The sequence below is a fragment of the Haliotis rubra genome, unplaced genomic scaffold (genome assembly GCF_003918875.1).
Source record: "Haliotis rubra isolate DU_JTF1 unplaced genomic scaffold, ASM391887v1 Scf133, whole genome shotgun sequence".
Classification (NCBI taxonomy): Eukaryota; Metazoa; Mollusca; class Gastropoda; order Lepetellida; family Haliotidae; genus Haliotis; species Haliotis rubra.
In genome coordinates this window covers 1,257,021-1,280,685 of record NW_025765259.1, presented here as the reverse complement: position 1 = coordinate 1,280,685, position 23,665 = coordinate 1,257,021, and the positions used below count along the sequence as shown (strand labels likewise).

Here is a 23,665-nt window from a genome sequence, read left to right as displayed (position 1 = left end):
GAGTGAGTTTAGTTTTACCCCGCACTGAGCAATGTTCCAGCTATATGGCGGTGGTCTGTAAATAATCGAGTCTGGACCAGACAATCCAGTGATCAACAGCATGAGCATTGATCTGCGCAAATGGGAACCGATGACATGTGTAATCGCTTTACATATCTTTCATCATGCTACCTATTACACGGACAAAGGCCTTCTTCCCAGTTAGGTCTCCCACGACAGTGTTTTGTTCAACTCTGTTTAAATTGCCCTGGTCACGTATCGCAGATTTAAACACCAAACTGCATATATTAACGGTATGGTTGGGCGATCCGTTTCAGCATTGAGGGTAACGCCAATCTCGGCTAAAATACACCATATCTATGCATGATGGAGGAGCGTGTCACGTGACGAGTCTGTTGTATGTATCTCACAGTTGTCCGAGCACGATTCACTGTTAGAATGCCGAAAATAGAATTGAAAACAATCCAACTGTCATCAAAGGGGTCCCCTCTACTACTGATCTGTTTCTTTTTAAACAGGTATAAGAATACATAGATAATAGATAACATGATGTTTCACAAGAAGGAGGGGATGATAACATGTTGTTTTAGTAGAGATAGGGGATGATAACATTTTGTTTTACAAGAGATAGGGGATGATGACATTTTGTTTTGTAAGAGGTAGATAATTATAACATGTTTTACCACAGGTAGGCGATGACAACATGTTGTTTTACTAGAGGTAGGGGATGATAACATGTTGTTTTAGTAGAGGTAGGGGATGATAAAATGTTGTTTTACTAGAGATAGGGGATGACAACATGTTGTTTTACTAGAGGTAGGGGATGATAACATGTTGTTTTACTAGAGGTAGGGGATGATAACATGTTGTTTTACTAGAGGTAGGGATGACAACATGTTGTTTTACTAGAGGTAGGGGATGATAACATGTTGTTTTACTAGAGATAGGGGATGATAACATGTTGTTTTACTAGAGGTAGGGGATGATAACATGTTGTTTTACAGAGAGAGGATGATAGGGGATGATAACATGTTGTTTTACTAGAGGTAGGGATGATAACATGTTGTTTTACTAGAGATAGGGGATGATAACATGATGTTTTACAAGAGATAGGGGATGATAACATTTTGTTTTACAAGAGGTAGATAATTATAACATGTTTTACCACAGGTAGGCGATGACAACATGTTGTTTTACTAGAGGTAGGGGATGATAACATGTTGTTTTACTAGAGATAGGGGATGATAACATGTTGTTTTACTAGAGGTAGGGGATGATAACATGATGTTTTACAAGAGATAGGGGATGACAACATGTTGTTTTACTAGATAAAGGGGATGATAACATGTTGTTTTGCTAGAGGTAGGGGATGATAACATGATGTTTTAGTAGAGGTAGGGGATGATAACATGTTGTTTTACAAGAGATAGGGGATGATAACATGTTGTTTTACTAGATTATGGGGATGATAACATGTTGTTTTACTAGAGATAGGGGATGATAACATGTTGCTTTACTAGAGGTAGGGGATGATAACATGTTGTTTTACTAGATATAGGGGATGATAACATGTTGTTTTACTAGAGGTAGGGGATAATAACATGATGTTTTAGTAGATGTAGGGGATGATAACATGTTGCTTTACTAGATATAGGGGATGATAACATTTTGTTTTACTAGAGGTAGGGGATGATAACATGTTGTTTTACAAGAGATAAGTGATGATAACATGTTGTTTTACTAGAGGTAGGGGATCATAACATGATGTTTCACAAGAGGGAGGGGATGATAACATGTTGTTTTACTAGAGATAGGGGATGATAACATTTTGTTTTACAAGAGGTAGATAATGATAACATGTTTTACCACAGGTAGGCGATGACAACATGTTGTTTTACTAGAGGTAGGGGATGATAACATGTTGTTTTACTAGAGGTAGGGGATGATAACATGTTGTTTTACTAGAGATAGGTGATGATAACATGTTGTTTTACTAGAGGTAGGGGATGATAACATGTTGTTTTACTAGAGGTAGGGGATGATAACATGATGTTTCACAAGAGGAAGGGGATGATAACATGTTGTTTTACTAGAGATAGGGGATGATAACATGTTGTTTTACTAGAGGTAGGGGATGATAACATGTTGTTTTACTAGAGATAGGGGATGATAACATGTTGTTTTACAAGAGATAGGGGATGATAACATTTTGTTTTACAAGAGGTAGATAATTATAACATGTTTTACCACAGGTAGGCGATGATAACATGTTGTTTTACTAGAGGTAGGGGATGATAACATGTTGTTTTACTAGATATAGGGGATGATAACATGTTGTTTTACTAGAGGTAGGGGATGATAACATGTTGTTTTACAAGAGATAGGGGATGACATGTTGTTTTACTAGATAAAGGGGATGATAAGATGTTGTTTTGCTAGAGGTAGGGGATGATAACATGATGTTTTAGTAGAGGTAGGGGATGATAACATGTTGCTTTACTAGAGATAGGGGATGATAACATGTTGTTTTACTAGATTATGGGGATGATAACATGTTGTTTTACCACAGGTAGGCGATGACAACATGTTGTTTTACTAGATATAGGGGATGATAACATGTTGTTTTAGTAGAGGTAGGGGATGATACAATGTTGTTTTACTAGAGATAGGGATGATAACATGTTGTTTTACTAGAGGCAGGGGATGATAACATGTTGTTGTACTAGAGGCAGGGGATGATAACATGTTGTTTTACTAGAGGTAGGGGATGATAACATGATGTTTTACTAGAGGTAGGGGATGATAACATGATGTTTCACAAGAGGGAGGGGATGATAACATGTTGTTTTAGTAGAGATAGGGGATGATAACATGTTGTTTTACTAGAGGTAGGGGGTGATAACATGATGTTTTACAAGAGATAGGGGGTGACAACATTTTGTTTTACAAGAGGTAGATAATTATAACATGTTTTACCAGAGGTGGGCGATGACAACATGTTGTTTTACTAGAGATAGGGAATGATAACATGTTGTTTTACTAGAGGTAGGGGATGATAACATGTTGTTTTACTAGAGGTAGGGGATGGTAACATGATGTTTCACAAGAGGGAGGGGATGATAACATGTTGTTTTAGTAGAGATAGGGGATGATAACATGTTTTACAAGAGATAGGGGATGATAACATTTTTTTTTACAAGAGGTAGATAATTATAACATGTTTTACCAGAGGTAGGTGATGATAACATGTTGTTTTAGTAGAGGTAGGGGATGATAAAATGTTGTTTTACTAGAGAAAGGTGATGATAACATGTTGTTTTACTAGAGGAAGGGGATGATAACATGTTGTTTTACTAGAGGAAGGGGATAATAGCATGTTGTTTTACTAGAGGAAGGGGATGATAACATGTTTTTATATAATTGGATACTGGAGGTGTTCATCTTACATGATGATCCCACGTGTTCAGTTGAGAAATTTTCTTTATTTGTACAAAATATGATGTTTCTTTTATATGAACAAGAACTATACTGCAAATACGGGATGTCAACAAACGTTTGTGCTGCAGCCATACAGCTGACAGCATTATATCAAACAAAATGTAGTTTAACTGACAAGCTTGAATTTATTACTGGAACCTCCTGGCCTTAAGTGAACAGTGAATAAGAATTGAACATATTATTGTATCCATGGTTACATGCTGTGAGAAATGCAAACATAACTATACCACACATGATCCAGATCGTGTTACGGCATATATATATGCATTGTATGCGTATATATACCATGCATGCTATATATGCCGTAACACGATATATACGTCATGACGTGACTATGACTAACGCGATCTGGACTTATACATATATAAGTTTACAATAACTTGTTGATATACAATTTATTCTGCTGGTTTAATTGTGTCTGGCCACAAGAGTGATATAACAAGCACCATATCAGCCAGGAATAACTATATTAATATCTGGATATTGCTGAATATGTGTCTATTGATGCTGAAGGCAGGATGACCGGACGACCACTCTGGACCGATGGAAGCAGTGTCAGGGCAGCTTCAGCACTAAGATCGAGCGGAGGATTTGAGGCCCCCTTGTGTTGGTTTGTTAGTGTGTCTTAGTGTGTTAGTGTGTTAGTGTGTGTGTGTGTGTGTGTGTGTGAGTTTGAGTGTGTGTGTTCTGTATGATGTGTGTCTACATCTGTCTCTGTGCAATCTCGATCAGACTCTTCTAGCCAATCTTAGGTCTGCAACTGAGGACCATTGGTGTTGCAAGGAGTTCTGATCTGCACATGCATCTGGCGCTCGCACATGCCCACAGTGTTAGAGGACAGCTTACACACCACAGTATTAGAGGACAGCTCCAGTAGAATTCAAAGGAAAGCCCGGCGGGAGTGTGAACAGATCAAAGTAGGCGTCGCCCCACGTGTTGGTTGCCAGGGCCAGCACCAGCACACACACCACGTTCATACCAAGACCCGCTATAGCCTGTAACAAGAGTTGAGAAAGTGAAAGTAGACGTCGACCCACGTGTTGAATGTCAAATAGGTTCATGATCAAACATTTCATTTCAAGGCAGAATGTAACGAAACTCCAAACTCCAACAGATCAACTCTGGAAAAAGGATTCATAAAGTTTGTATCCAAAATAAAAAAAGTTCCTTAACAAACTATCATAATTTTGTTTGGATTTTCTGTGTGAGGTTTACAAGGATAAAGTAACATCGCCAAGGGCGGTAAGCACGTGCAATTGTGACGTCACATCAAGCATAGCAAATCGATTTACTGACACGGTACATGAGACAAGGAAATTCACCTCTGACATCAAGTCCATTATTTTCAAAGTTTGTTATTTTTTTAAAGGCGAAAGTGAAAGGGATCGCGTTAAATATACGCTCTAATGACTACACCACGGAGGCGGTCGCCATGACCAGCACCGGCACGCACACCACGTTCATATCCGTATGGTCGGTATTCACAAATGGAAATGATCTGATCTGATGGAGAGTAGGCGGTCAGATCTGATGGGTTCTAGAGGCTGGCATCAATAGTGGTGGACCAGGTCATGGACCAAGTTCCATTTCCAGCCAACTTAACTAATATCAGTTAAACAACCAATGTTGAACAGACAAGCACGAATTTACTTTCTCTAAAAAAACCTTTGAGTTCCAAAAAGAGGCCAATATCTCATTTGATACATGATGTGGAAGGTATTACACTTTATATAGAAGACACAGTCCTATAATTGAAACAGGCATCTGTTGACTACATGCCTCTCAAGACACCAGTCTCTACTCACCATATCGGCAACTTTGATGTAACCATTAGCAAACACAATGGCGTTCGGCGGCGTTGCCACGGGCAACATGAAGGCGAATGAGGTTGCGATGACACACGGGAACATCAGGAACAATGGATTCATGTTCAGGGTGATTGCCTTGAATAATAAACAAACAGGGGACTTCACAGGGTTCATGTTCGTGGAGAGTGCCTCGCATAAAAAACGGACAGGGGACTTCACGGGGTTCATGTTCAGGGAGAGTGCCTTGGATAATAAACAGACAGGGGACTTCACAGGGTTCATGTTCGTGGAGAGTGCCTAGGATAATAAACGGACAGGGGACTTCACGGGGTTCATGTTCAGGAAGCGTGCCTTGGATAATAAACAGACAGAGAATTGCACGAGGTTCATGTTCAGGGAGAGTGCCTTGGATAATAAACAGACAGGGGACTTCACAGGGTTCATGTTCGTAAAATGTGCCTAGGATAATAAACGGACAGGGGACTTCACGGGGTTCGTTTTCAGGAAGAGTGCCTTGGATAATAAACAGACAGGGGACTTCACAGGGTTCATGTTCGTAAAATGTGCCTTGGATAATAAACAGACAGGGGACTTCACGGGGTTCATGTTCGTGGAGGTTGCCTAGGATAATAAACAGGCAGGGGATTTCACGAGGTTCGTTTTCAGGGAGAGTGCCTTGGATAATAAACAGACAGGTACTTCACGGGGTTCATATTCAGGGAGAGTTCCTAGGATATTAAACAAACAAGGTACTTCACGGGGTTCATGTTCAGGAAGAGTGCCTTGGATAATAAACAAACATGGCCTTCACTAGGCTTCATGTTCGTGGAGAGCGCGTTGGATAATAAACGGACAGGGGACTTCACGGGGTTCATGTCAAGGAAGAGTGCCTTGGATAATAAACGGACAGGGGACTTCACGAGGTCCATGTTCAGGGAGAGTGCCTTGGATAATAAACAGACAGGGAACTTCACGAGTTCCATGTTCAGGGAGAGTGCGGAAAGGGGACTTCACGAGGTCCATGTTCAGGGAGAGCGCCTTGGATAATAAACAGACAGGGGACTTTACGAGGTCCATGTTTAGGGAGAGCGCCTTGGATAATAAACGGACAGGGGACTTCACGAGGTCCATGTTCAGGGAGAGTGCCTTGGATTATAAACGGACAGGGGACTTTACGAGGTCAATGTTCAGGGAGAGTGCCTAGGATAATAAACAGACAGTGGACTTCACGAGGTCCAGGTTCAGGGAGAGTGCCTGGTGAGCCCAATGCGAACATTCAGTGACTATACAGAGGTTTACAATGTTGCACAGAGCGCTTCTGGTATTCGTTTTATCCTCAAAAAAGAATAACAAAAACTGTAAGATAATATACATTATGTATATACTGTATAATCAACTGACCAGATTTCCCATAATGGGCAGCAACAATGATGCTGTTGCGGAGTTGCTGGTCACCTCGGTAGCCGCTGCCACCAACAATGTCAACACCAGGTTCATGACGCTGGGATCCATGAAACTGAACACCGCCAGCTGGTTGCCGATCCACTGAGACAGCCCTGATTTCTGTAGAGACATAATGTGACGGTAACAGTGGAGGAACATGACCGCTCACCGAAACAGACCATATGTGAAGATTATAGTCGCTAGAACAGCCGGAAAGTATGCAAACAAATATAATGTACTTCACTAGTCAACAAGACTGACTTAAAGACAGGCCAAATATCTGTGAAGATATAATGTACATAGGCGGATCCAGGAAGTTTCAAAGCGGGGGGTTCAGGGGGTTCGAATCCCCCTGAACCCCACCTTGGCTCTGCCAATGCAAAACATTAACTTATATGTGGTCATTTTCAAAGGTGTGTGTGTCTGTCTGTGTGTGTGTGTGTCTCTCTCTCTCTCTCTCTCTCTCTCTCTCTCTCTCTCTCTCTCTCTCTCTCTCTCTCTCTCTCTCTGTGTGTGTGTGTGTGTGTGTGTGTTTTGGAACCCCCACCCCCCACCATTGGATCCGCCAATGATGTACGTCTGTTCAAAGAGGTCTGTTTCAATTTATCGTTGTAGGAATATGTGTTTTGGCGCCAGTCCGCGCGTGCTTACCTCACAGGCATCAGCGAGAGCATACCCACCCCCGATGAGCAGAAGCACTCCCCAGGGGAACTTGTTCTGTAGGACGTCCCACGTGAGGAGTGGGGGCACGGACTCTGACTCCGCACCTACACAGCAGCACCGTAACATTGAAATAGTTTGCTCCACTTGAACTCGAGACTTTGTCAAGATGAAATACATTTCACATTTCAATAGATATAAGTCTCCACATGTATCATGAGATGGCTGACATGCTTGTCTAGGCAATGCGCTACACCCACGACAACAGAGCTGTATTTAACTAGGGACAACACACCTGTATTTAACTAGGAGCAACACAGCTGTAATTTAACTAGGAGCAACACAGCTGTAATTTAACTAGGAGCAACGCAGCTGTATTTAACTAGGTGCAACAACGCTGTAGGTAACTAGGAGCAACAGCGTTGTAGGTAACTAAGAGCAAGACAGCTGTAGGTAACTAGGAGCAACTGAGCTGTATTTAACTAGTTGCAACCGAGCTGTATTTAAATAGGAGCAACACAGCTGTAGGTAACTAGGAGCAACGCAGCTGTATTTAACTAGGAGCAGCACAGCTGTATTTAACTAGGTGCAACAACGTTGTAGGTAACTAGGAGCAACAGCGCTGTAGGTAACTAAGAGCAAGACAGCTGTAGGTAACTAAGAGCAACAGCGCTGTAGGTAACTAAGAGCAAGACAGCTGTAGGTAACTAGGAGCAACAGAGCTGTATTTAACTAGGAGCAACTGAGCTGTATTAACTAGGAGCAACTGAGCTGTATTAACTAGGAGCAACAGAGCTGTATTTAACTAGGAGCAACTGAGCTGTATTAACTAGGAGCAACTGAGCTGTATTAACTAGGAGCAACATAGCTGTATTTAACTAGGAGCAACAGAGCTGTCTTTAACTAGGAGCAACAGAGCTGTATTTAACTAGTTGCAACCGAGCTGTATTTAAATAGGAGCAACACAGCTGTATTTAACTAGGTGCAACAACGCTGTAGGTAACTAGGAGCAACAGCGCTGTAGGTAACTAAGAGCAACAACGCTGTAGGGAACTAGGAGCAACAGCGCTGTAGGTAACTAAGAGCAACTGAGCTGTATTAACTAGGAGCAACTGAGCTGTCTTTAACTAGGAGCAACAGAGCTGTATTAACTAGGAGCAACAGAGCTGTATTTAACTAGGAGCAACAGCGCTGTAGGTAACTAAGAGCAACTGAGCTGTATTAACTAGGAGCAACTGAGCTGTCTTTAACTAGGAGCAACAGAGCTGTATTTAACTAGTTGCAACCGAGCTGTATTTAACTAGTAGCAACAGAGCTGTAGGTAACTAGGTGCAACCGAGCTGTATTTTACTAGGAGCAACAGAGCTGTAGGTAACTAGGAGCAACAGAGCTGTATTTAACTAGGAGCAACAGAGCTGTATTTAACTAGGTGCAAAAGAGCTGTATTGAACTAGGAGCAACAGAGCTGTAGGTAACTAGGAGCAACAGAGCTGTATTTAACTAGGTGCAACCGAGCTGTATTTTACTAGGAGCAACAGAGCTGTAGGTAACTAGGAGCAACAGAGCTGTAGGTAACTAGGAGCAACAGAGCTGTATTTTACTAGGTGCAACAGAGCTGTATTTAACTAGGATCAACAGAGCTGTATTGAACTAGGAGCAACAGAGCTGTATTTAACTAGGAGCAACAGAGCTGTATTGAACTAGGAGCAACAGAGCTGTATTTAACTAGGATCAACAGAGCTGTATTTTACTAGCAGCAACAGAGCTGTATTTAACTAGGAGCAACAGAGCTGTATTGAACTAGGAGCAACAGAGCTGTATTTAACTAGTAGCAACAGAACTGCACTTAACTAGGAGCAACAGAGCTGTATTTAACTAGTAGCAACAGAGCTGCATTTAACTAGGAGCAACAGCGATGTATGTAACTAGTAGCAACAGACCTGTATTTAACTAGTAGCAACAGAGCTGCATTTAACTAGGAACAACAGCGCTGTATGTAACTAGTAGCAACAGACCTGTGTTTAACTAGGAGCAACAGAGCTGTGGGTAACTTGGAGCAACACAGCTGTTTTTAACTAGGAGCAACAGCGCTGTAGGTAACTAAGAGCAACTGAGCTATAGGTAACCAAAAGCAACAGAGCTGAGTTTTCACACCAGACACCTCTAGATATATCCTGCGACACGTGACATTACATTACCTGATTTCCGCCAACAGAAAACCGACGGACGTATGGACGGAAAGACGAACAGACTGACGCAGATCAATATGGCAGCCATTGAGTCGCCAACAAACCTGGGATTAAGAAGAATGTGTGAGTGATTGTGTTGGACGTCGCTGTGTAAAACCTATATATCACATTGTTGGAGCCCTTCAACATCATATTTCAACCAACCAGCGCAGATGTTGACAAACCATGGCCAGGATCGGAATTCTTCACCATTGGCACCGATACCCGACGTAGGAGATCCTTGGACCTATACGTCACAATACTTACCCCGAGGGGAGGAACTGTCCCCAGCCCCCGACATAGGAGATGTTCTTTGGTCCTGTACGTCACAATACTTACCCAGAGGGGAGGACGTGTCCCCAGTCCCCCGACATAGGGGATGTTCCTTTGACCTATACGTCACAATACTTACCCCGAGGGGAGGAACTGTCCCCAGCCCCCGACATAGGAGATGTTCCTTGGACCTATACGTCACAATACTTACCCCCATGGGGAGGACGTGTCCCCAGTCCCCCGACATAGGAGATGTTCCTTGGACCTATACGTCACAATACTTACCCCCATGGGGAGGAACTGTCCCCAGTCCCCGACATAGGAGATGTTCCTTGGACCTGTACGTCACAATACTTACCCAGAGGGGAGGACGTGTCCCCAGTCCCCGACATAGGAGATGTTCCTTTGACCTATATGTCACAATACTTACCCCGTGGGGAGGAACTGTCCCCAGCCCCCGACATAGGGGATGTTCCTTGTCAGCCACGCCAACACCAGGGTGATGAAGTGGACGAGGACACCGACTTCAGCAAAACTGGGGAAAATAACGATGTGTATTGAAGTACTTGAAATGTCAGTGAGTAAGTGAGACGGTTTTTACGCTGCCGCTTAAAGCTTTATTAGCGCCATATCATGTGTCTGTATACGGACATGTTGACAGGGGAGTATATAGCAGGACATGGAGACTATAGGCTCTGGGCGTGACTTGTGAGGAGTAGATATCTCGTCGAGGGTGGAGTATATACGGATCCGTTCGTGAATATAGCAGGACGTGGAGTCCAACATGTGTCACTCGTACCGAGGCAGCTGATCGAGTTCACTGACTTGATCATGTTGAATCCCATTTCGGGACTCAGACGCCGGCTCCAGGTCATTACGTTGACGGGCGTGGACACTGCCCTAATAACACGTGTTGTTGCTGGGATACGTCACACTGCTTCACTATACACTCAGTACAATGCTTCACATGCTTTCACAGGCTGATCTGTCACTGTTTCTCCGGTTTTACTGAATGGATATATATTAGTGACATATTCGTTAAACTTACGACATTTTGCCGAGTTTTTTTCATATTCCTCTTTAATGACGGTTGTAACTTTCTCCTGGCCTCGAGATGTTGAAATACAGCACAACAGAGACCTGGAATAAAAACAGAACTTAGATTAACATTGCATGTCCTTGAGGCAGTATCTTGATATGTTTCCTTATGTAACCATTGCTGGACTCAACAAGAAGAGTGAGTGAGTTTCGTTTTACGCCGCTTTTGGCAATATTCCAGCAACATCCCGGCAGGGGGACACCAGAAATGGGCTTCACACATTGTACCCATGTGACGAGCGAACGCTTTAACCATTAGGCTACCCAACCGGCCTCTCTGCAAGAAAAAGAAGAAGAAGAAAAAGAAGAAGAAAGGAGAAGAAGTGGCCAGCCAAACATCTTTAAGTTCTTAAGCGGGTGAAAACACTGTGAATTGTGTTAAAAATTATCATTCAACTATTTATTTAGCCTCCTCTCTTGATGGGCTACTTTGCGTTTTCGGCTGGTGACTTACGTCTTCCCCAGGAACAACGTCTGTAGCCACATCCACGCCAGCGTCACACAGATCACCGACCCCGGCAAGGCAAATATCATCCATGTAAGGAAGTTCACGCCAGAATCAAGACCGTATTTCCCGAAAAGTCTAAACCATGGAAAAAATTGTCTGTAAACTTCAGAAATATTAATTAAAGTCTTAATAAAACAAATAAAAATCTTAAAAGTAACATACGCACCTGGGGCTTTTGGGTTATTATTTTAGTTTTGATTAAAAGTCACAAACATCGTGTACGTTTTGCCAAGACCTGAGATGTGGTACCAATGTGGGACGTTGCCGGCGCCTTACGTTCATCTCTAAACGTAGACGATTCTGTCGATGTTGACGAGTTAATTACATGCCTCGAAATAATCCGGCCCGAAAACCAACAGTACACGGTCGGCCCATCACTGTTGTCAACGCAATTGATGCTTATGACGTCATAGTGAGCATTCGGTTGCGCAGACATTGATCATGTTGCGGGGTGGTCACTGGTATGTTGCGACATTCCAATGGTTCCTTCCGCCCTGCTGCTGGACATATTTTGCATTTTGACGTGTGCCTTTACAGGTATACCACTAGCAATCCCAGTGAAGGATATTTGTGGTAGCGTTTTGGCAACACGCCACACGCACACAATGTTTGTGACTTGTCAGTCACCATCAAGACACGTTTCAAAATATGACACTGTTTTAAAAAAAATAATCCCTTCCCCCATCCCAGTGCAGGCGTGTCCTTTCTTGTGTACGCCAGTTTACATGCAAGGAAAGAACAGAAATACTTATGTCTGAACAATTAAAGCATCAAATGACTCAACAATAAATTTCATAAAACAATAGTAAAAAGCTGAAGAATTACAAATGTGAAAAGTTTAAACAGTAATACAATCTCTTCATGAAATAAACTATCAATTCAATAGATGAGCAGTTACATGTAAGAGTTGTACAGTACAATGATGATTGTTAATATCTGAGAGAATCGCGCCCTATCAGACGTCTGAATTAAAGACTGATTCGCTGAACCACTCACATCTCCGCCTGGCCCTGCATGACGAGGTTGGGTCCCGATCCCGACAGCGACCCGGTACCGCCCACGTTGGCAGCGTAGGCGACGCAGAGACAGAAGCCTTTACACAGTCTGGTGAATTCGGGGGAGTCGTGGCTGCGGTCGGTGGGGTCGAATGGCATCGGAGGGTTTTTTGGAACATTCATTTGAGTGGTGTTGGCTTTCCTGCAACAGTTTTACATTCCGGATGTGACGGAGTGTTGAGGATTGTGGGAAAACTGACAACTGATAGCTCAAGATTATAGAGGTCAGAGACAGACAAAACAGTTCTGTCCCCTGTAATTCATTGTGTTAACATATCATAATCTTGGATAAAACAATTATTGTGTTGATTCTGTTAAAAACAAACACCAGTCATATCACTTCACATTGAAGAATTTTATATATAGCAGTGTTGTTTGTTTTAAAAAAGTCATCATTTGTGTTGAGCAAACATTATAAACATTAAATTCATAATAAAAATGAAAGTTGAAATCATGGCTTGCTTAACAGCGTAACAAAATGCAGAGCGCATTGAAGCGGCCGTAAAATCTCACAGAGTACGATCTCAATAACTGAACAAATAGGAGGAAAACCCTAAAGGGTTGTAACTACGGGATATTAAACAGACAACCTACGTTTCTTCCGGAATTGTTTCTGCTCCGGCTTCATCATTAAAGCTTGTGCCCACTTGATCCCCTAGGTAGCCACCGTTGGTCATCCCTGGACACATGAAGGGTCATAAGTAGCTTGCCATAGTCAGTGAAACTTCAGCGGAACAGTGCCTTCGGTAAACGGTCGACTCTGGACCAGACAAACCGATGGCTGATATTATGAGCACTCTGCCTCGCCGCAGATGTATTACGACACAATCAACTAAGATGAGGTCAACAATTCACTGACTCTCGATCCTCTGACCAGCGTCCGAAATAGTTTCCAAAGTTTGCTAGCCAGTCGGGCTAGCTATGTCTGAAAGTTACTAGTCCACTAAACAATTCACTAGCCCGAAAATTGAATGTAGAAACTAAGCAAAAGATTATGAAAAAAAATGAGAATAAGATACTGTCGGAATGACACGGGTCTTGTCATTAAGCTGCTAATATGATGAACATTTGTGTCAGGCCATACTCTTGCATGATTTGAAAGTGTATTATAACTTAACAAGTAGGAGAGAGTGATATATTTACAAAATGACCCCACGAAAATTCACTAGATAGTCGGGCCAGTGAGTGTGGAGATTTACTGGCCCGTCTAGAGTTTTATTAGCCACGGGCTAGCGGGCCAGTGGCTATTTCGCACTCTGCTTCTGACTCGTTTCTCGCCACGTGCTGTATAGAGGGGCGGGCACCTGCTGTAACCTGAAATCCCAGTGGAGGTGAAGGGACAGCCATGACCCTGAAGCCCTGGATGACAAACCTGGAGATAGCAGTGCTGTATAGAGGGGCAGGCGGGCACCTGCTGTAACCCGACTCCCAGTGGGGGTGAAGGGATGACCCGAAGCCCTGGATGACAAACCTTGAGATATCAGTGCTGTATATATCGTGTAGTTGATTTCAATATGTCTGTTTTCTCACCTTGCTCCATCTCGATGCCATTGCCCACTTGGCCGTCTCTTGATCGCTGATTAATCTGTCGGAGTTCGTCGATGACGGCGCTGACGATGGGGATCATCATGGCGGTAGTTGCGGTGTTGCTGATCCACATGGATAGGAACCACGTGGGCACCATGAACCCCAGCATCAACCTTGAGGACGAATGATGAGTAGAGATGAATTATATAAATGACTGACGTGGATAAACTCCACCTGTATAGAACTTTGACGCCAAGTAAACGTGGATGTGTTGTAAGTCAGTAATTATGTTGTACTACTCACCACCTTGGTTGGGCGCCGACCAGGGTGAGTGTCTTCAGGGCAATCCTTTTGTGCAGTCTGCAGTTCTCCACGGCAATGGCGATTGTCAGGCCGCCGAAACCAAACATGGTCGTCTCCTGTCAGAAACAACGAACAAGTGACCCAAGATGTTACGTTTTGAATAGTACGTTGCTAGAGTACGGATATGTGTGGGGTGAGGTAGGGGGCGGTTATGGTGCAAGAATTGTTTCTAGGATTGCATCGTATCTGTCCGACACCCTCACCTCAAGGAACTATTTCATGACTCCCCTCACCTCGAGGAACTATTTCATGACTCCCCTCACCTCGAGGAACTGTTTCATGACTCCCCTCACCTCGAGGAACTGTTTCATGACTCCCCTCACCTCGAGGAACTGTTTCATGACTCCCCTCACCTCGAGGAACTGTTTCATGACTCCCCTCACCTCGAGGAACTGTTTCACCTCAAGGAACTATTTCATGACTCCCTCACCTCGAGGAACTGTTTCATGACTCCCCTCACCTCAAGGAACTGTTTCATGACTCCCCTCACCTCTCCCCTCACCTCAGGAACTGTTTCATGACTCCCCCTCACCTCAAGGAACTATTTCACCTCGAGGAACTATTTCATGACTCCCCTCACCTCGAGGAACTGTTTCATGACTCCCCTCACCTCGAGGAACTATTTCATGACTCCCCTCACCTCGAGGAACTGTTTCATGACTCCCCTCACCTCGAGGAACTATTTCATGACTCCCCTCACCTCGAGGAACTATTTCATGACTCCCCTCACCTCAAGGAACTCATGACTCCCCTCACCTCAAGGAACTATTTCATGACTCACCTCAAGGAACTGTTTCATGACTCCCCTCACCTCGAGGAACTGTTTCATGACTCCCCTCACCTCGAGGAACTGTTTCATGACTCCCCTCACCTCGAGGAACTATTTCATGACTCCCCTCACCTCGAGGAACTATTTCATGACTCCCTCACCTCAAGGAACTATTTCAACTGTTTCATGACTCCCCTCACCTCCAGGAACTGTTTCATGACTCCCCTCACCTCGAGGAACTGTTTCATGACTCCCCTCACTACAACATATGAGCAGTTCCTACATTATGTTCAAATCTATTCAAAAACTATTGGAAGGTAATAGACCTGTCATGTTTTTATGAAATACCCCATTCAAATTACTTAATCCACATTTTCAATATATACCCATATTATATGGGTAAATTACATCAGTGCTGTTCGTCCTGCAGGTGTGCATCAGTTAAACCTTGGATGTAGTTTAATACATAACGCAACACACCTGGATGTAGTTCCTCGCTACGTCAGTCGCCTTCATGACCCCGAACAAAGGGAAGACAACCATTGGGAGAAGAGCGGTCACCGCCAGGGGGAGGCTCTCCGTGATCCAGAACACCGCCATTACAGCAAGGCCGTACGCACATTTTGTCTCCTGGAAGAAATAATAGAAATGAATTCATCATATGAAAATATATGCCATTTTCCATTTCGTTCAGGAAATGTTTTCCTTTCTAAGGTTTCTGTAAACATATCAGTTGATTATTCCCGTCTTTATTGTGAAAACCCCAGCTGCAAGAAAACACCTTACCCCTGCGTGTGTCCCGGAAATGAAATCTGATACTTTCGGACTACTCTGATAACTAGGTTTTGCTTTCTTATATTTGCAATGGTTGGAGTCCAGGGCCCTTATTCTCGAAACGTTCGTAGCCCTACGAACTTCTTAAGCCCATTCTTAACACATTGGCTACGATCAAAGTTAAGAATTCTTAGGGCTACGAACGTTTCGAGAATAGGGGCCCTGGTGTGAAAATGTACATTAGACTCATTAACGAGAATGTCAAATGTTGATTTCCCCACATTTCTGCGAGGACATGGAGCATTGATGAAGACCTTCACTTTGATTTGTTTGCTGTTATATGTTTATACTTCATCAGCCTCGAAGTATATTAACTCCGGTCAAAGACTTGCTCATGTTCAAATGTTACTAAAATTAGTCCGGTAGCTTCTGTATCCAGTCTTTTCTATACTGAACATTTAGTGTTTGGTTGTAATTCCCAAACCTGACTGTTTTGAAATGAATATATTGATTACACGGACACTTATCATTACGGATCCCTAAGTTTTGTTATGTACCTGCTTTGCTCACATGATCGATAGTCTTAACATAGCTCATCCTTTGTCTATCATTATATATGTTTAACAGTCTTAATTCGGACCCAAACAATACTTTACCATATCACCTTCTGATATTCCAAGTTGCACATATTCTTTGCAATACTTGATGGTTTTGATATCATTAAGAAGCCTTTCCATATTATAAGAAATTTATTCTAACAGCAGAGTAAATTGTACGATTGGGACGATATTATGAGCCTGTATGTACTAATTACTACCAGGTGGTGATGATACCAGGTGTTCGCCAAAAAGAGAACGTACACTGCATCGTCACAAACACAGGCCTGAGCAAGTCAGTTGTTGACCTGCAATAAATGGGAACTTGGTACAAGTTGTTACGTTTTGAAAACCTTTCTGAGGATTTAATTGTTGTAACTCGCTCCCGTGTACCTGAACACTTACGACATGTAGACACTTTAAGGAAGAAAAGGTCAAACCGAAACATGAGTCTCATTAACCTATTCAGATAATAACCTACTTTTCAGCCGATCCGAATTTTCTCGTGTGAAAGTGAAAATAGACATCACAAACAACTATGGTTACACTGAATTCCAATTTCTTGTTTCATAAGAAAATGGTATTTACAAATGCACTTTAATTCTAAACTTTGATAACATCGTATTTCTATATTCCAGGCGCGGTGTAGCCAGCATGATCTTAACTAAGACATCACATACTGCCCCAGTTTGATGAGGTCGTAAAATGATTCATGGCTCAATACATCTGGCTCACTGGTTACACCTGTTATGCCTTGTTTGCGCTTTATCAATGCAGTACAATAACGTACAATGTGATTGATATAATATCAAGTCCGTACCACACCGCCAAACTTTTCTAGCGGCAGAGCCTCGTTTTGAGATTTCCAGGATTTCCAGGTTTCTGTTTGTCAGAGCTCGATGTACGACAGAGCACGCTGCACGACATGTTTGCAAGGATTATAAGGAGCGTAGTGTTGCAATATACAAGCGCTTAGATGTATCAAATAATACTGATTAATATTTATGTATCCAGTTAAAGAAGCCTTGAGCAAGCACTAGTTGCCTGGATATGTGCGCTAAATAAATATCATATAATATAATAAATAATAATAATTGGTCTCAAAATTCTGGACTCGTTATTGTACTAAGTTGCGCAATAGGACGGAACCTAGTCAACAGGAAACGAGACTGTTGTGTAATTAATGTTTTGACTTGCTTGTATGTGTATATTTGGTCTCTTCAACGGATTCTATCTCCTAAGTAAACATTTGTCTTTGAAACAGCTAAGTTAGACCTATATATGAACCCTCTGACACAGTTTTTGGTCAAAAGTTGGTCTGAGGTATTTACACATTGACAGATTTGCCTTACAACGTAACCCCTACTTTAGCTCCCATAACGTAACTGTGACGAATGCAACGGGGAAAGTACACTCTGTTGTTTATCTGTCGAGAATAAGGTCAATACAGATTTCATATATGCTCCTCTAAGAAGATATATAAAATATCGAAAAATCATACATCAAATAAAAATTGAAATATCCCTTTACACAATGACTGGGTCACCCCTACAACACCTCTATTCATGAAGAACAAACAGAAGGAATCATAGGCATGAGGTGCATCAGGTGCTTGAAAATCGGGGTCTGGATATTTGCAACTGAGGATTGCAACTGCTGAGTGGGCTTATGACTCGTAACGTCCTTTGTTTACTTTGTATTGTATGGTACAACGTTTCAGGACTTGTTCTGGCCCCATCATCAGGTAGAACTAAAGAACACTAACTGTTACTGTTACTGGAAGGGGTTACTGTTCTTTAGTTCTACCTGATGATGGGGCCAGAACAAGTCCTGAAACGTTGTACCATACAATAAAAAGAAGATGAAACCCAGAATAGTATCTATGTTCAAGGCTGGTAAGCTTTGAAAATATGAGATGTTTTTCTTTAACGATGGTTAGATGTTGTTGGTACTTATAAATATCTCGGGGTACTTTTCCAAGTTCAGGTTCATGGTACATTTCTCAGAAGGTTCTTTCCGAACAGGCTTTGACGGTTCTTAGAATTATCCTCTCTACTCAGCATAGTTATTTAAACCTTCCATACAGAACTGTATTACATATTTTCGATGTTAAAATTCCTATCTATCCTTATGTATGGTACAGAGGTTTGGGGATTCGATTCTGGCGTTGCTCGGATTCATGATCGTTTGTGTAAAGATATTTTGCATCTGGGTAGAACTACGCTTAATTCGGTAGCTGTAGACATTCCCTCCGTGTCCATCAGTATGTTAAGATTACTAGACATCGGTAAACTTGTTGTTTCAACAAGATAATGATATTCTACAAAATACTTATAATTATCAATATAGTTTAGTGGAGGAAGGAAGTTTTGGGCATCACATGTTAAGGACTTGTTGTTTAGCTATGGGTTCGGTTATGTGTAGGCTAATCAAGATGTAGGCTGCATTAAAAGTTTAATTTCAAGGTTTAAAGAAAGTTGTGCTGCTATAGACAATCAGTTCTTTGAAAGTATCTCAAGTTATTCTAAACTTCAGTTATATAAATCTATTAAAAATGAAATTAAATGTAAGGAGTATTTATTGTCAGTTACTTTGCCAGTTTATCGTATTACACTTTGTAAGTTCCGATGTCCAAACCACCAATTGTTAATTGAGGAAGAACGAAAGACTGGATGAACGCCAACATGCTGAAGTTAAACAGCGATAAGACACAGGCTTTGCTCGTAGGACCCGACAAGAGGCTGCAAAGGATCAAAGCAACTCATGATACAGTCGATATTGATGAAATCAACTTTTCGACAGATGCTAGAAACCTGGGTGTGAAGTTAGACACATCACTCAACATGGACAAGCACATCAATGACCTCGTCAAAAAAATGCTACTTTCACCTCCGAAACATAGGTAACATACACCACCTTCTCACAGAACAAACAGCTGCAGCACTTGCACGTTCAATGCTCCTCGCCTTGATTGACTATCGTGATAGTCTGCTTGTAGGGGCTCCAGCACAGCAAATCAGAAGGCTGCAAAACATCCAGAACTCAGCGACTTGAATTGTCACACTGTCATAAAGGTCCTGTCACATCACGCCAGTAATCAGGTATCTTCACTGGCTGCCGGTCAAAGAACGGCTACATTATACGATCCTCACCCTCAGGTTATCTGTGTGATCTAGTAGAAGACTATGTCCCTACAAGAACACTCCGTTCCAGCGATTAAATGCTACTTAAGCGGCCTTCACACGGCAAACTAAAGTTTGACAACAGATGTTGAACTTTTAAAGTTGTCAAACTCGCGTTTTCACGCGTCAAACACATGTTGTCAAACTTTCGTGTCATTTGAGCGCCATGTCTATATCGGTGTGGTCACGTGACAATTACATTGACTGCGATTGTTTGACAACACTTCAGACGTCAAACTCGAGTTTGACAACACCTAAAGTTTGATGGAAAAGTTGATGAGAATAGAGACCGATCCTATTTCTCGACAACAGTTTGACAACTCTGAAATTGGTGCTAATGGCGAGTTGTTCACACTCTAAAAGTTCAACACGTGTTGTCAAACTTTAGTTTTCCGTGTGAAGGCCGCTTTAAGGTTCCCAACATCAAGCTGAAGACATTTGGTCCTTCGCATATACATGCAGCCGTTGAATGGAACGCTCTTTCAACTGATATGAAATCAACTCCAACTATGGCTCAGCTCAAAAAGCATCTTAATATGAACTCTGTTAGCGCTTTGAGCACACGTTGGTGTGGAGATTAGCGCAATATAAGAATCTAAATTATTATTCTATTATAACTTGCTACATAGCGGTACAGGGAACGACGACCTGAGAGGGGTCGTCCCTTCATATTTGTTGTAGTTATCTGACAGTATGGTAGAGACAAAATCACCACCTACCGTTGAGTCTGTCAGTATGGGTAGAGACAAAAGCGCCACCTACCGTTGAGTCTGACAGTATGGGTAGAGACAAAAGCACCACCTACCATGGAGTCTATCAGTATGGGTAGAGACAAAAGCGCCACCTACCATGGAGTCTGACAGTATGGGTAGAGACAAAAGCACCACCTACCATGGAGTCTGACAGTATGGGTAGAGACAAAAGCGCCACCTACCGTTGAGTCTGACAGTATGGGTAGAGACAAAAGCGCCACCGACCATGGAGTCTGACAGTATCGATAGAGACAAAAGCGCCACCTACCGTTGAGTCTGACAGTATGGAGTCCAAAAGCGCCACCTACCGTTGAGTCTGACAGTATGGGTAGAGACAAAAGCGCCACCTACCGTTGAGTCTGACAGTATGGGTAGAGACAAAAGCACCACCTACCGTTGAGTCTGACAGTATGGGTAGAGACAAAAGCGCCACCTACCGTTGAGTCTGACAGTATGGGTAGAGACAAAAGCACCACCTACCGTTGAGTCTGACGGTATGGGTAGAGACAAAAGCGCCACCTACCGTTGAGTCTGACAGTATGGGTAGAGACAAAAGCGCCACCTACCGTTGAGTCTGACAGTATGGGTAGAGACAAAAGCACCACCTACCGTTGAGTCTGACAGTATGGGTAGAGACAAAAGCGCCACCTACCGTTGAGTCTGACAGTATGGGTAGAGACAAAAGCGCCACCTACCGTTGAGTCTGACAGTATGGGTAGAGACAAAAGCGCCACCTACCGTTGAGTCTGAGTCTGACAGTATGGGTAGAGACAAAAGCGCCACCTACCGTTGAGTCTGACAGTATGGGTAGAGACAAAAGCGCCACCTACCGTTGAGTCTGACAGTATGGGTAGAGACAAAAGCACCACCTACCGTTGAGTCTGACAGTATGGGTAGAGACAAAAGCACCACCTACCGTTGAGTCTGACAGTATGGGTAGAGACAAAAGCGCCACCTACCGTTGAGTCTGACAGTATGGGTAGAGAGAAAAGCGCCACTTACCGTTGAGTCTGACAGTATGGATAGAGAGAAAAGCGCTACCTACCGTTGAGTCTAAGAGTTTGGGTAGAGACAAAAGCACCATCTACCGTTGTGTCGGACAGTAATGGTAGAAACAAAGGCACCACCTACCGTTGAGTGTGCGTGTAGTGGTACAAGCGCCACCTACCGTTGCGTCTGAAAGTATTGGTAGCGGTAGAAGCACCAGTGGTAAAACGATGACCAGTAACGTTCTCTTTGTTGCCCATAAGTCACGTGGTATGCTCCCTGTGCGAGCCGGAGATGCACTTTCTGTCTCAATGGTGTACTCATCCCTCGCCATGTCTATAGCTGAACTCACGTTTCTGTGTAGGTAAGACGGTAAAGATGAATACTGACTTCACAATGTACATCATATATAAGGTATATTAATGTGGAAAAAATCCGACAATCGACTTACCGGCCCACCGGTGAGATATACAACTACAGAGATAAATAACTGTTCGGGAATATACAACCTCTTGACTGTCAGGGTGAGGATACATGTGATATACACCCGTCAGCTGACCGCTCCATGTATGGTGGCCCAGACGGGACATCGCTTTTCTCTTCCGCGAGAAAGTGAGAAAACGATAACACGAGGCGTGAATGCAATGCAAACTATCTGTATTTCTCGCTCTATCACTGTCTCACAATAAGCTACTTCCCCGTCTCGACCACCAAGTGGTGACACGTAACATGTTTTTACTTGACGAAGAGTGTGTGAGTGAGTGAGTGAGTTTAGTTTTACGCCGCACTCAGCAATGTCCCAGCTATATGTGGCGGCGGTCTGTAAATAATTGAGTCTGGACCAGACAATCCAGTGAACAACAGCATGAGCATCGATCTACGCAACTGAGATAAGATGACATGTGTCAACCAAGCCAGCGAGCCTCAAACAACGGTACGAATTGTTAAACTACACTTTCTTGTAAAATAGGGGCGGACCATTCAGAGCTGGTATGGGAATATTTGGATGGGAAACAGGGAATCTTTAGGGGATATCGGTTTCTACATAAAAGTGAGCAGAATGTTTTTTCATTTCAAATTTATCTGAGAAGGGAATTGTGAAATTTTCTCTCTGTTCACTTATGGAAAGTATTGGTTAGATGCCGGTGATTTATTTTGAAAAAAAAAAAAGTCAAAACGAACCAACAGTGAAACCTAAGTGATAGTTTTATGGCCCTAATGGAACCATTGCGACGTTAGCGAGTGGAGGGTCATGACCATACGCTCTATATAAATCAGGTTGAAATCTAAATCTACTGCTAAAGAGATTAATGATTACCCCTTTCATATACGTTGAGGATTAATCTGTCATGGCTGCTGGGTATTGCAGCACAGTCTCTACAATCGCGGCACACAGTCATAATGGTGGTGTCCCTATGTAGTCTTTTTTCATTTGAGTTGTGATCAAATTGTATGGTGTCTCTTGACGTATACAGATCTTCATGTATATGTACATGCATACAGTAGAATACAATGGCATCTATACTTTCATAAGTGACCAGAGAGACAATTCGATCATTTTTTCACAAGTACAACTTGAAATGGAAACATATCTGTGCCCTCTTTTGTGGAGAAAACCCCAACCCAGCATAACTGCCCGTTTCCAGAGAGCAATATCGCTTCCTCTGGGCCATGATGGAAGGCGAGAAAGTGATGTCCCCTCTGGACCTCCATACCCGTGTGTATATCAATCTAGGACACCAGACTTCCTGCATTTTGTTATTTGGTGTTATGAACCTTACAGATGGGTGCAGGTAAACACGTTGTCTTCTGAAGGTATGTTTCACATAAACAAGACAAATGTGTGGAAAGAAAAATACTTTATCTTGTAAAGAACAATTTGTATCCGGGTATTGATTCAATGTTTCTTTCTGTTTTAAGCTCGTAGTCAGCAATGGTCCCGTTATATCAAAAACTCGACTTTGGATCAGACAATATTGTGACTGATGCTTCAAGATATGAAACGATCACCAGTTCATAAGATATTGATAAACAGCCATTAGCAAATGAGCCACTACACAAGAGAGGGTTCGCGGTCAGCAGCGAGTGTGTGTCCACCTTGTGCGTTGATGCAGGCCGGACACCTTCGCCTCAAAGAGGCTATT

General features: G+C 42.7%; 1 protein-coding gene across 1 annotated transcript; it reads right to left on the bottom strand.

Moving 5' to 3' along the window:
* Positions 1 to 3,609: 3,609 nt before the first annotated feature.
* LOC124267706 (solute carrier family 13 member 5-like) lies at positions 3,610 to 21,855 on the bottom strand. The gene is made up of 15 exons (XM_046702689.1): positions 21,703 to 21,855; positions 15,711 to 15,860; positions 14,402 to 14,517; positions 14,102 to 14,271; positions 13,166 to 13,250; positions 12,513 to 12,722; positions 11,463 to 11,591; positions 10,959 to 11,050; positions 10,736 to 10,829; positions 10,341 to 10,445; positions 9,591 to 9,702; positions 7,401 to 7,502; positions 6,708 to 6,869; positions 5,304 to 5,441; positions 3,610 to 4,493 (listed from the first exon to the last, which is right to left on the bottom strand). Exons 1-15 carry the CDS (start codon positions 21,853 to 21,855, stop codon positions 4,356 to 4,358), a joined length of 1,956 nt encoding a protein of 651 aa, XP_046558645.1. The 3' UTR covers positions 3,610 to 4,355.
* Between the last annotated feature and the right edge of the window lie 1,810 nt (positions 21,856 to 23,665).